The 14,601-nt window shown below is 43.7% G+C and overlaps 1 protein-coding gene across 1 annotated transcript; it reads right to left on the reverse strand.

Moving 5' to 3' along the window:
* Positions 1–921: 921 nt before the first annotated feature.
* LOC147651474 (uncharacterized) lies at positions 922–3,990 on the reverse strand. The gene is made up of 4 exons (XM_086841940.1): positions 3,864–3,990; positions 3,370–3,464; positions 1,967–2,996; positions 922–1,840 (listed from the first exon to the last, which is right to left on the reverse strand). Exons 1-4 carry the CDS (start codon positions 3,988–3,990, stop codon positions 1,605–1,607), a joined length of 1,488 nt encoding a protein of 495 aa, XP_086698066.1. The 3' UTR covers positions 922–1,604.
* Positions 3,991–14,601: the final 10,611 nt, after the last annotated feature.

Consider the following 14,601-nt stretch of genomic DNA (forward strand, 5'->3'; position numbering starts at 1 on the left):
TTTCGAACCACATTTGTTTCCTGTGAAATTTATCTTAAAAGCTCTTGGTTTTTGCATTAAAGCTATGGATAGATTACTGTTTCCCTCCTCAAGTGAGACCTCCGTTTCATCCATCAAAACAAATGTGTCTGCTTTAATTCCTTCACAACACCATCCTATTCTGCTTGGTAATGATTTCTTTCAGTTTCCATAAAAGCAGAGAAGAATTCCAGGTCCCAGGGAAGCAGATGGGAGATTTGTAATCCAGTGGATGCAAGACTGGAGAGTCCTCTGACAAAAGGGAGAGAGAACTCTCATTGTGAGTAAATGAAGTCCCAAACAGCAGGTTTAATAGATATGGCTCAGCTGGGAAAATAATGCAAAGGGCAATAACATTTTCTGATTGTTTTTCATCTTCATGAAGCTCCTGTTCACAGTGTGTGAAGGGTACCATTGTGCTCCAGGTGAGACAGGAAGGGTTAGAACTACCAGAGAATGCCTTACCCCAATCTCAAAACTGTGAAAAAGGAAATATTTCCATTTTGAAAGCTTAAAGATGTATCAGCCTGGGACAGTAGGAAGTTCACTGCCCATGGCAGGAGGTAGAACTGGATGGGCTGTAAGGTTCTTTTCAACTCAAAGCAGCCTGGGATTCTGGTATTTTGTGACTTAAGTCCTTAGCACAGACTGATCTCTGCACTAGGGCAGCTCTCTAGGAGGAGAAATGCACACTAAAAAAGGGGCTTTTCCATCAAACAAACTCCTTGTGCCACAAGTCACAAGGACTTGGTGTCCCCAAATCCCTCCCAGCCCAGGCAGCGCCTTTCTCCTCTGCCCCACACAGCACACACTGCACCGCCCCAGCAACCAAAAGGCCTCAGCCTTCAGGATCTTCCCCCAAATCAATGACCACAACACAATGAAAACAACAAGCACTTCTGATTTAACAATTCAATCATTTTATTTCAATAAAAGTAACTTATCTATATCTAACCTGTTTTAACTTAACAAAAGCTACAGCTCAATTGCATAAGGAACATGTTCCAAAGGAACATACCAGATCAAGTGCTGAATAAGACTATAGGAAACAAAAAGCTTTAAAAAACCTGTGGCTTTTCTTTACAAACTAATGTCTAATACTAAATATTAATGTCTAATATTAAATATTAAGAGCTCTTTAGCTTAAACACTTGGCTTTCTTATGATACACCCTATTCTGAGCCCAAATTTTTAATTTAGCAATTAAACAGGAATAGAAGGCATGAGATGACCTCTATCCTGTTACCTTAAATCCTAGCACTAATCTCTTCTAACATCTACCCCTACTTTAACCTATCTATCTCAATTAATTCTTCTAGTTCTGCTCCTCAAGTTCTTCAAGGCAGCAGCTACGATGGCACCTCAGTCATGAGCCTCCCAGCTCCAGCAGATCATCACTGCCACTGAGCTTTGGTGTTGTCTGCAAATGACTGAGGGTGGACTCGATTGTCTGGTGCAGGTCCTTCATGAAGGCATCCATGCCATAGGAAGGGTTACTCTGACAAGAACCCTGACTTGCTTTGGGTTCTGCTTGGCCTCCATGGGTGTTCTATCACCGGCAGCGTGGAGCCATGGTGGGATGGCCTCTATGAGGGGAGCACTGGAATGAGGCGTCTGAGGGACATCCCGAACGCCCTGCACAGAGCCCAGAGCGCCCTCCTGGAGTGGGACAGCCACCGCATGGGGACAGCTGCAGCTGAGCGCAGGCCCTGCAGAGGCTGGAATCTGAGCCTCTCACACTTCGTCGACTCTTCCTGCCTCCAACTGGTCCCCACAGCATCCTCCAGTTCCCTGAAATCCCTCTCTGCATCTTCCTCAGTGCCTGTGCCCAAGTGAAAGAACAGGGGCTTCATGTGATATGGGCAGGTCAGGGCTTCCTGTGGCTGATCCACACCATCCTCTATGGCTGTGCAAGCTTTAGAGCCCCAGTTCCCTGCTCCTGACTCACTTATCAGGAATCCTGAGGGAGTCGGTTCCTCGCTGTCATGGTCTTTTTCTGATGACATCCATGAGAGGGACCATGAGGAGCTCTCTCCCTCACTGCTCTGGCTTTTGTCTTGATCTTCTACCCAAGCCTCACGTGGGAGAGGCACAAAGTTATTCTCCTCCCCAGCCATCCTCCTTGGCTCGGTGTCATCTGGCAGTGGCTCAGACTGGAGGGACCCTGAGATGCTCTCCTGGTCAGCACTCCTGCCCAGGTCTGTGTCTTCTGCCCACTCCGTGGGTGGGCCCAAGCTGAGCTCCTCAGTGCGGGACCCCTCCTCAGCCCGTGGCTCTGCCAGGAGTGCCACCCCTCCTGAACCTGCCCGCAGCCCGAGATCTTCCTGCTGGCTGGGCAATGGGCTGGGGGGACAGCAGGGGCTGTGTGGGGCAGCTGCCCGGCTCTCTGCCCCTGCTGCGGGGCCTGCTGCCGCCGTCCCTGAGCCCGTTCCCTGAGGCAAGTGCTGCTGTGTCCCCGGCTGCTGGCCGTGTGACCGGATCACAGCCGCCACCCTGCTCAGGATGGCCCGGGAGCCGCGCCGCAGCGAGTGCAGCAGAGCCCGGCCGCGGGCCCTGGGGCTGTGCGGGGCCGCTGCCCGGCTCTCTGCTGCTGCCGCCTGCACTCCAGGCCCAGCCCAGGAGTCACGGTGCTCCTCAGCCTCCTGAGGTGCTGCCCGCCACTCACGGATCTGCACCTGCACACACCAGGACAAGGCTGACGACGAGGCGGCCGCGTGGGACCCAAAGGGCTGCCCTGGCCCAGCAGCTCCCTCCGTGCCGGCAGCCCGGCCCCGGCCCCGAGGCAGCTGCGTGCTGCCCCATCGCTCACCTTCTGTCGCCTCAGACGGCGCAGCCAACTCTGCTTGGGCTGGACGCCCGCGCTCGTCTTCTCGCTCGAAGACATCTCTGCTGCGCCTTGACGCCGCAGTATCCCGGGAGCCGCTGTCTCCTGCCGGAGCTGCTCTCCTGGGAGTGGGCACCGCCGGGCTCTTCGTGCCCTTTTATACCCGCCTGGTCAGGGCGTGGCCCCAGGTGTCACAATGGGCTCTGGGCACACGCAGCCCCAAGGTCACAATGGGCTCTGGGCACACGCAGCCCCAAGGTCACAATGGGCTCTGGGCACACGCAGCCCCTCGTCACAAAGGAGCCCGGAACGCGCTGCTGTCCCCACGGGCCACTCCCCAGCACCCCATGGACAGCGGGGGGCTCAGAACCAGCTGCAAACCGGCTGGAACCGGCTGGAACCGGCTGGGACAGCAGCGTGTGGAGAGGGTGGTGACAGAACTGTCACACAGCCTCTCGCAGTGACAAATCGATCAATGCAAATGACAACAGTGCATGTGCCACAGCTTTAAAAAAGTGTGTTTTCACATCATGCATAGCTGTAAAGTTGTTGTTGGGGGTTAGGTTTCCTTCTTTTTGCTCCTCTTCACTTTTAGAATCTTCCCGTAAGTTAGTAGGAAACGCTAACAAGAAAAACAAAAGTGGTCAAGCTCAGGGGAGGAAAGCATCTGGTTGCACCTTTCTTATCTAGGAATTTCTCTCTAAGGGGCAGTGATACCGCGAAAATTGGGCAGGTAAAAAATGGTATTATGGACAGGCAAAAACAACAACAACAACAACAATAATAATAACAATAGAAAATTATGCTGGTGACTTTTAAAAATTGTGACCCTGTTTATTAAGAACACCTGGGAATGAGACCCCAGGGTAAGCCTGGAGCCTACGTGGCAAGTCAGAGTAGCAAGCAGTGTACCACACAGCATATTTTCCAGGACACAGTTCTGTGGAAAGACCCCTCGGTGCTCAGCACCCTGGGGGTTTTAAAGTCTTGTAAAGTTGCTGGATTGGTGTGCTTTGGATACTTTCATTGATTGGCCTTTTTCCTGTCACTGGGTTGGTCCATTTTGTGGTGCATTCCTGACCAATCATTCCAGGATGCCTCGATTTCATTGACTGGCTCCCTCCTGTTACAGTCTCGGTTGCTGCCATTACCTCATGAGGTAGCATTCTGGAACGTTCCCTGCATTCAACCCACTGGATTCTCACCTCCCCCCTCCAGTGGGCACACACTCATACCACAGTTCACCCAACTTGATAACTTATCACTTCATAACTCATTACATTAATGATGCATAGCAATTCATTACATTAATCAACAATTCATTACAAAATTATATTATTCACAATTCATAACCTCACCTACAAAAGCCAACTTTATTCATAACAATGGAGCTGGGGCAGCAGCTCTCTCTCTCTCCCTCTCTCTCTCTCTCTCTGGGCTTCGGAGCAGGACGGTCGGGGCTGCTGCTTGGGGAAGGGAGTTTCGCTGCTGCTGCCGCTGGAGCCCAGCCCAGAGCTGCTGCTTCTGTCGTGGGGTGAGCCTCTGCTTGTGAGAGCAGCCATTGAACTGGGACCTTAGCAACACCTGCCTCACTAAAAGAGGGACTTTTCACCATCTGCTCGGGTGCCTGAGATCCAGAGCTCCCCTCTCCCAGCCCTGCTCAGAGCCGGGCTGCCGCTGTCCCACCCCCGCTGCTTCTTCGGCGCTGCTCGGAGCTTTTGCTGCACTGTATCCCCACACCCCCTGCCTGCTGAGATGTGCTGCCGCTCCAGCTTGCTGTTTCTGTAAGTCCTGCTGCGGCACCCAGATCAGCTGCTCCAGGGGTTTGTGAAGCAAAGCCTTTGTCCCATCCCTTCCCGTGTGGGCCGAGCCGCCATTACCGCGTGCTCCCCGAGCCCGCGCCACAGCGCCCCCTGCAGCCGCGGGGGAATCATCGCACCCGCCCCGCCCGCCGGGAGCAGCAGCGCCCCTGCCGGCCGTGCCCGGAACTGCACCCAGGGGAAAGTGACCGAGAAGGGTCACTGGGTTCCTGCTCTGTTTGCTGTTAATGACGGAGTTGTTGTTTGTTGGCTTTACTACACATACTTGTAAAGAACTGCTATTCTTAGCTTCATATGTTTGCCTGAGGGCCCCTTAATTTCAAAATTATAATAATTTGGAGGGAAGGAGTTTACATTTTTCATTCCAAGGGAGGCTTCTGCTTTCCTTAGTGGACACCTGTCTTTTAAACCAAGACAGTTGTAGAAGGCATCGCTGCAGGCTGAAATTTGTTACAAATAATGACAAGTTTTAAAGAATTGTGGAAAATGTTCAAACAAATCCAAGATCATAATTTATTGGTGTCTATTAGCTGTGCTAATTGCACACTCTGCAGAGAATCCCCTTCTAAAATCAGGCTAGAGGGCCCACTGAAAAAGACAGAGGCTCTTGAGCATGGAACATGCACAACACCAAGTTTAGGATCAAGACCTCTGATGTAAAAATACTGGGCTCTTTGGGAGAAAGTCTTTCATTCCACCATAGCCATAATGCAATCATTTGCTCCTTTCTGATGCAGAGTAAACCACAGGAGAACTCAGAGGGTTCAGGAGGCAAAGGAAAAAACTTCAGAGATGAGCTGTTGGAATACAATTTTGAAATGACTGAAATGTTCACATGGCTCCAGTTGAAACTGGGAAATTACAAGAGGAAATAATGGTGAATATTCTAGAGGAATATGGGGAGGAATTGCTCCTTGTGAGGGTGGGGAGGCCCTGTTACAAGGTGGCCAGAGAAGCTGTGGCTGTCCCTGGATCCCTGTAAGCGTCCAGGTTGGATGAGTGTGGAGCAACCTAGGCTAGTGGAAGGCATCCCTGCCCATTGCAGGGGGTGGCACTGGGATGGAATTTAAGGTTCTTTCCAATACAGACCATTCTTGGATTCTATAAAACAAAATGTTTTAGACTTTTTCCAGGCTTCCTAATGAGTTTTTCCCACACACAAGCCTCTATCTCACTGGCAGTATCAGAGAAGGTGCTTCAGAGTCCATAAGATTTACTTAAATATAAAAATTGAGGAATCATGTTGATATGACTAAATTTCAGTATTGACCTGCATTTCTGAGGGAAAGAAATCTTTAACTTGTGGAAAAAGAGGTTTAGCTTTTATTTTTTTTTTAATTACATTTTTTGATGGATTTTTCTGACCTATTTCAGTGTTTTCAGATACATTAACTTTAATGGTTTTGCTGATTTCTGCAATATTTACATACCTGGCACTTATCAATGTATAAACCAAATCTTTTGAGTGTTCTGTCCGTCTCTGATATTCTTTTTATATAGTATTCCCATTTTCCCAGGTACAGCACCTGGGAATTTTTTCCAATCAGAAAGAGATTTCAAACCGTGATAACATGGAGTAATTACGGCCTTTGTCTACGTACTTTTAAAAATACATAATGCAGGCATTTAAAAATATAAATTAGGGAAATGCTCTTGAAATTCAATCTTAAAGCTGTAATTGGGAAAATTATTAAATTAGACCGCTGTAATTTAGGTAATGATCCCACTACATTACTTTAACATAGACTTCGTAGCTGTTTTCCAGTTATATTTTAGTCTCTCTCTCCCCTTGATTAAACATTACGTGGCAGTATACAGCAGTGCAAAACTCTGAGTTGTAATGATAATTATAAATCATTAAATATTGATCAAATTAAATCTAAAGTTGCTTGGATGTCATTAATTTTCTAAGTACAAAATAAAATCCTATAATGTGCAAACAACTTAGTGGTTGTGTACATAAACTAATAAAATGAAAATATGCATAGTAATATTCTCAATAAGGAAAGAAGTTTTTCTTAAATTAAAACTGTAATTTGACCAAGATGATTATCCCTGCTCCCGCCCTTGAAAATCTGCCACTTGACTGCTGTCACCAGCAGCACAATTCAGAACGCAAAATTACAGTCTTATTTCTTTTTAAATCACATAGATGTTACACAGCACTTTGGAGCTGATAAGTGCATATCAAATATCTGATTTTTGCAGACAAGGGGGTTACAGGAACATTTAGTATAAAAAACCTGCCACTTTCAGCTACCAACTCATGATTTTAAGCAGTCATAGAACCAAAGAATTGTTTGGGTGGAAGGGACCTTGAAACTCATCCCATCCCATCCTATCCCCTGTCAGGGACATCATCCACTGTTTCAGGGTGCTCCAAGACCCATCCAACCTGGCCTTGGACACTTCCAGGGATCCAAAGGCAGCCACAGCTTCTCTGAGCACCCTGTGCCAGAGCCTCCCCACCCTCACAGCCAAAAATTCCTTTCCAGTAATAATCTTCACAATTTCTTGGTGCTATTTGGGTTTCTATACTACTGGTATTTTAAAGGATTGCAGGCACAGCTTCAGTGCCTCACACAGGATCTTTTCCAGGTGCTGTCCAACTCCATTCCTCATAAAATTCACTTCCACTCTGGCTATGTGGACACCACTGGCATTCCCACATGATTTACCAACCAGTGAAAGCCTCCCAGGAAGACTCCCACGAAAGCAGAGCCATCCACACAGTTGCATTAGGGACAGGCAGGTCCAGGAGGTTGGTGCTGATTTCTGTGCAGGATTTTTACCCTTATTTGTGAAGGTGCTTGTTCAGGGATGAGCAGCACATTTGTCTTGATGTGTGGGATAGGATTCCTTGAGCAAAAGAAATGGAAGTACTGCAGGAAGGAGGAACCCTGGCAGCAGAGGGAGTGGCAGGGCTGAGCGGCACCAACAGGGAACACCAGTAGTAGAGAAGGTGAGTAATCCACACACTGGTGTGGAAAGTGAAACAATTTTGTAAGGGACAGAAGCTGGACAGTGGGAATGACAAGCACACACACAATTACAGGGAGCTGCTGAGAGCAAAATGCACCATTATTTGGCCAAAGAGCAGTTCTGTCTGGCAAGATCTCTTCTGGCAGCCTACAGCTCTTGAAACTCAGTAATTTCCTGCATTTTCCCTGTGTTTCATCAAGAGACATGTAAAGAATCATCAATTCTTGTCACCAGCTCTGTGTGTGCAGCAGAGCACAAACTGTCTGGCAAGATCCACGAACCTTCCACATCTAGAAGCATGCCTGAGCATCCACAATCAATTTTAACACTGTGTTAATAGTCAATACAGGAGGAGATATAAAGGACAGCAAGAAAGGTTTACATAAGGAATTATTTTAACAAACTAAATCAATCAGTCACATCACAAAATTTCACAGAGATATGACTCTGTCAAACTTGACATATGTACCTTGAGCAAGCCAGAGAAGGAGTGAGAGGGTTAACAACAACAGAGGCACCAAAGTACATGTCTATGAAATGACTGGAGCAGGACTGGTTTACTTTTTAGACAGAAATTTATATGAACATGCAGCAGTCCAACCTGTTTTTCAGAACAATAGTCTACAACAGTAGAAAAGGGAGGATTTATTCTCCCTGAGCAATGTAATTTCTAAGAGCTAATGCACCTCAGCACTTACGGGCTGCTGCTTCTTTGGCAAACCAGAGAGCAAAGCCAGTGATGCTCAAAAGTTTGCTCCAGTTAGATCAATAAATACTCTGAAGGAGATGGATATCAGTCCTTGTGCACCAGGGTTCACTCACTTGGAGGTACAGGGTCGCCCTGAGAATCAGGCCTTCAATATTGTTTTTCTACAAGTTCTAGCCACTTTCCCAGGAGAGTAACTATAAACATAGGTGTTTATACATTCCATTAAAGATATGCCTTTTGATAGAAATTTCTCATGGCCAGTGTGGTTGGGAAGGTGTTAACCTGACTATCCAATCCTTGGTTGTGGTCAGAAACCTATAAATACCGAAAGAATAAATAAAGGATACTCTTTCTTTCACCACATCTCAAACTGCTTCTGTGTGACTCCTTTTGTGTCCAACAGTGACAGTACAACAGGATAATTACCGATTGTGCCAGCTAAGTGATCCTTAAAGTGTCTGAGAAAGAGTGAGAGACTATCAGGAAATCTGAGTTACACTAGCTAAAATCTAATACTTGTTTCAAATAAAAAAGTTTACAAAGATATTACAAATCCAAATGAAATGCCTCTGATTCATCTGGAAATTGTGGAATTCATACCAGAAGTGTTGCCTGCTGTGTCCTAAGTCAAAGGTGTTTTGCTTCACACCCTGAAAGTGAGCTCAGAACAGGTTCTCCTCACTCTTTGGAAGGAGTTGGTGCCTCTCCCAGCCTTGGGATGGCTCTAAGGGAATAAAAGGAAGCCTGGGGGTCTGTCCCTCCTGGTTAGCAGTGTGGCAGAGAGGAACCTTTATGCAGTTGTCAAAGCAGCAACTAAAAAATTATTAGAAAACTTACTTATTTCTTGCTGTGAGATATGGATTAGAACAAGAGCAAAACAGGCTTAAAACTTAAAAGGAATAAAGAAAGTTTATTAACAAAACTACAAGAATAAGAACACCAGAATAAAACTTCCAGAAAACTCTTTTATCCCCCGCTACCCACCTTTGCTCACATGACAACATAGAGACAAAAAAAAAACTTTGGAACTTTGGTGTTTAAAACAGTCCCAATTCCTGCTAGAGTCTTTTCATCAGTCTTTGTAGAGAAACAGAAGTCTTATTCTGCTAATCTATGGAGTTTCTCATAAGAAAACTATTTCTGTTATAGCTTTCTATTTCTCTGATGCCAGCTGCCTGGGAATTCTGTCATCAGTTCACTCCTCCCATTTCACATCACTCTGAGGTGTGTTATGGGTCAATGAGTCTAGGGATGTCATTTTTAAGGATGAGTTATTCAAAGGCAAAAGTTCTCTTCATCTGTCTCTGTGAGCAGAAGTTTCTCTGAAACTTCTCTGGAAACAGAAGTTTTCTCTTTGCCTCTTATCGGCCCCAGATCTTCAACTATTACTTCTCCCCTTCTGTTCAGCACCTCACTGTATCACAACTACTCCACCTTTTGCTCAAAATCCACACTTTGAACACTCCATTCCTCCCAATATACTCTGTCATGAATTAATGGAGTTTTTTCAGGACACTATTGTCCATCTCCATAGCTTTAACAGAAAAATATTTCAGCTTATAAAGCATCTCCTTATTCTCTCTTCCCCATCTAAAACTTAACTCTTTTCTTCACTGTCTTGGATGGTTTTATGATGTCTTCTTCATGTTGATTGTCTCTCTCTCTCTGTCTCTCTGGGAAAAAAGAGTAATCTGTTAGTCTCATCCAGGTAGTAAAAGAAGTAAAGTAAAAAAAGAAAAGTAAAAATCTTGGAAAAGCTGCAGATGTTCATGGTGTCACGTTTCAGTCCAGCAGCAGAAACTACAAACCAAGCAGGCCAGGCCGGCTCTGTTTCTCCCCCACCGCCCTCACTCTGTGGCCTTGTCCGGCCTGGAGCAGGGGGAGGATGCCAAGACAGAGCCTCGTTACCTTTTCAGAAGCCAGAAACCAAAGAGAGCAAGAGAACTCCGGCTTTACATCTTAAGGTGGTGTTCACAAGTTGATCTCACTCCTCAATGGTTAAAACCACCGCCAATTCTCAGAAATGACTGATAATTGGTCAGGAGAAAAGACTCCCATCAGCCACCAGCAGCTTCAACTTCCTTAGCCCCCAAAGCTATCTTACAGGTAAAGTCACCCCATGACAGCAGTGTTAAATTTTCACAACACTGTTGTATTTCTTTTCTCCTTCTGTGAAATAGACACCCATAAAAACTTGTATTGAAAGATTATCTAGAGCTATTACAGAAAAATATAATTTAAGGGAAAAATGGAGTTCTAGCAATATATACCAACCTTGTAATAAAAAAAAGATGACATTTTCACTGAGACTGCCAATCAATTTCTTAGTATTAATTATTTTTCCACATTCTTATTAATTTTACAGATCATATCTTGGATGTAACTACTTAGGAATATTTGGATTTATGCCACAATGTCCTAAAAACTGTAGCTGTAGTCACTATAACAAAATATACCTTGATGAACAATTAAATTTAATTTTACTGTTCACATATAAATAGCATATTACCATTGCAAATAAATAGTGGATTGATAATAAATTCAAGAATGCATCTTGTGTTTGTTCTTACACATTTTAGTTGCCGGGCAGTTATTTTTGAGTTTAATTATACACAATGGGAAATAGGATGCCTGACAGAAATGAAACTTCATTAAATAAGATTATTTTAGTAGGCTGAGTTACAGGGTTTAATTCTTATTTACAATAGGGTCTGTTCATATCAAACTGACAATAGATACAATAAACACTGTATCAGATCCTCAAATACTAGTGTAAATTAGACACAAACTATAGGCCTGTTTGATGTGGGGGTAAATCATCACTCAAAATTAGATTAGAAACTGAAAATCCCATTTTATTTTTATCTCATTTATTATATTATATCTCATTTATTATATATTATATCTCATTTATTATTATCTAAAGGCTAAAAGGCCTTTAGATAATAAAGGCCCAGGCAACATCTTGGAATCAGGGAAATTATCATATTCTACACTGAGAAAATGGACAAAAGACAAAACAGTTCAGCTGGCAGGGTGTACTTAAGGAAAGATCCCATTTTTACCAGCCTTGTTTAAGCAAATGAACCAGCAAATTCTGTGACAGAAATATTTGCACCATCAGTACAAAAGCAAGTATTTCCCATCAAAAACCAAGGCAATTTAGCTACCAAAAGTCTCCTTTAAAACAGCTCACCCCTCTCTCTTGGTGCTGGTGGCCCAAGGCCACCCTCTGCCCATGTGTCCCCAAGGAGAACCAAAGCATCTGAATTTGAGACTAAAATAGATATTTGGAGGGGATGGAGGGAGGGGTGGAAGTCACAGAAACTGGCCAGACTGAGAGATGAAGTCTGGCACATGTTTTAGACCACGAAGTGGAACAGTTTAGCAACTGCTTAGAGCAAGGCTGGATTCAGTTTCCCCAAGTGCCTTGAAGGTTTCGAGCTGAGTGAAGATGTACCAGAAATGCATCAGTGCACATAATTTAGAGGATTGATCAGTGTGACACACAGATGGAGGAGACCTCATTGCATGCCAATAAGTAAAGAAAGCCTGCTAATAAATTTGCATATTATGAAAGATACTCCTTTTAAGTTCCATGTTACTTTGAAACTATATGAAAAATTTCTCTATCCAAATTCTATCATACCCTTTTAGATACGGAAACCTATTCAAAGGTTATAGCTTATCTTTCACAGAGTTTATTAGTCGTGCAGCCATCCATTTTTAAAGATTTTTTCAAGTGATCTTATGAAAAAGATAATAACAAATTAGCTTACCAAGTCATCTTTACTACTACCTGTCTACAAAACCTTGAAATATTTTCAAATGTTTTATCTGTATGTGCTCAACCTACTCCAATATTTATTTTAGGATTTTAAATGCTGCTAATAGCATAATAAATGCTCCACAATTTTCTGTTACTTCTTTTATTGCCAGACAAGAGGGAAAAAAAAAAGAGGCCTCAATGAAGTAACCTTTTTTTAAAGGTCACCTTTATTATGGTAGAGATTATCTCCGCAGGTTGTCAATGTTCAACATCACAGTTTTGATTAAGCATCATTCTAACCTGCCATGACTATAAAACAACCTTTCTTGAGCCATCTTTCTATGGGTAATAGACAGAAATTCTTAAATATAATTAATGTCTGGGTATAACCATCCATTTTATCCGGATTTTCCAGAGCCACGGTGTTGTGACACGGAGGTTGATACATGGGTGCCAGCGATGGTAACTAATCATTTATGTCCTGGGAAAGTGGTGTTTTCTGTTTTTCATTCACTGCAGCCTGAGAGTCTAATGGCAGACAGGTAATCTAACAGCCATTAAAAGTGTAAATTATGTAGTCATTTACAGATGGGAAACAGTAGACAAATCTGTTAAGCACTTTATTGAGACCATCATTTGAAAGCCACAACATTATCAAACCTTTCCACAGCTAATGCCTTCAAACCCAGCACTGTATATTTGTTAATGCTGTCAAAGCCAGTTTATTCCTCACTGCTTTATCTGTCAGGGGCAAATGTTTACATTATCACTCCTTCTGAGACATCCCTTTATGTTGTCCTTGTAGTAGAGAACAGAAATAGCAAAGATTTTAGCACTTCTCAAAAGAAGAAAGAAACAATGAACAGATTTTTCAGTTTTCTCCCCATTAGTGAGTTAGTTTTCAATTCTGACAGAGGAAGGCTCAGTGATTTAAATAACATCTCAATCATTAATCACTCAAAATTATGGCTAAGAGAGTTAAGAGTCACAGGAGAAGGAATAAGGCTGTAAGCTGAAGCAGCTCCACAATTCAGTAAAACACTCATGCATCAAGGGGAACATTTAGGGACTGTTAATGCTTCCATTTTTATAGATGTTTCTCCAAGCCACTGTTTGAAATTTATACCTAGATGGACTTAGCAGGGCTTCTAACCCTTATGTAAACTGGATAAATACAAGAATGTTTAAAATCCAGTTTTTCAAATGATGCTGCATTTTCAGTGAGTTTGAAAAACCTAGAGGGGTGGTCATTCCTTCCAGTGTATCACTGTAAATTGGAATAAAAAATCTGAATAAAAGAATTAGTTTTCTGATTCATCTGATACAGGGCATTGGGAGGCAGGAAAAGATAATTCTGTGCCAAATCTGTGATTCCAGTCAGCTTGGGCATCTCTAGCCTGGCCAGATTTGTCCGTGCAAAGATTCCCCAAGTTGGTTTAAGCGCCAGCACTGCTGCTTCCTCCTCTATGACCATACAGGTTTAGTAGGCAATAATTTTCTCATTTAACTAACATCAAGCTTTTTCCATCTGGCTCAGATTAGTGCCTGAGATCATATCCCTGGGAGTGGCTAAAACAAATTCCCACTCTGATATTTCCATCACAAACCTCACAAATACATTGGTGGTGACTTTGTTACCCTGTTGACTACAAGACTGTTATAACATTTTACTGTCACTGTCAACACCCATTAAAAAACTGTCCTTATGGGTTCCCAGTTCTCCACCTGACTTGGGTCCACGTGTGGAATCAATAGCTTGAGTGCTGCTTCTGCACCAGGCACTTATTTTAGAACCCCTAAGCAATTCCAATGCTGTCACAGTGACTGTGATTTTTGTCTTATTGATGTGTGAAATTTTATGGGTTTGGGGGTGGGGATTTTCTTACTTTTCACTGAAAGGGAATAGGAGTAAGCAAATGCAGTTTCAGGACTGAATTTGGACCAAGATACAAATTTCCCTGGGGGTACCCACGTGAAAGGCTTTCTTTCCTAGTCAAGTGTCTTCTTATGATCAAGGTCTGAATTTTAGTGGAAAATGGTGCCAATTTGCTTTAGGTTCCTTGCTGTTAAGTGCACTAAAGGAATGTGTGTACCCATAAATAAACAACAGTCACTGCAAGATGTGAGCCTGAGCTGCTGGAAGTGTCACCCTGGAAGTGTTCAAGGAGGAACCTTGAGCTTAGAAGAGGATTTGAGATGCCATGGGCCTTCCATAAAAAGTGTCCCCTGATGGACATGACTTTATCTACTCACTCTTGAGCAGATCAGACATCCTCAGGACATTTTAGATAACATATCAATCACTGTTTTTTGACATACTGACATGAGCTTCCTTTTCAAAAGGCTTTCCAAGGTCTCATTTTATTACAAACCTGATGTTCTTCCCTATTTCTTGCCATGTGAAAGCAACTAATACGAGAACAGTTGCAAACAAGTGACTAAACCTGTGAAGATCATCCTTGCTGGTTGTCTCATAAAC

This window comes from Cyanistes caeruleus, chromosome 9 (assembly GCF_971803275.1).
Source record: "Cyanistes caeruleus chromosome 9, bCyaCae1.hap1.1, whole genome shotgun sequence".
NCBI lineage: Eukaryota > Metazoa > Chordata > Aves > Passeriformes > Paridae > Cyanistes > Cyanistes caeruleus.

Coding starts and splice junctions, on each gene's coding strand:
- LOC147651474 (XM_086841940.1), bottom strand. CDS start 3,990: ATGGCAGCAACCGAGACTGTAACAGGAGGGAGCCAGTCAATGAAATCG. Junction 3,465..3,863: donor AAAAAGGCCAATCAATGAAA/GTATCCAAAGCA, acceptor TTTTCTTGTTAG/CGTTTCCTACTAACTTACGG. Junction 2,997..3,369: donor ACTTTACAGCTATGCATGAT/GTGAAAACACAC, acceptor CGGGTATAAAAG/GGCACGAAGAGCCCGGCGGT.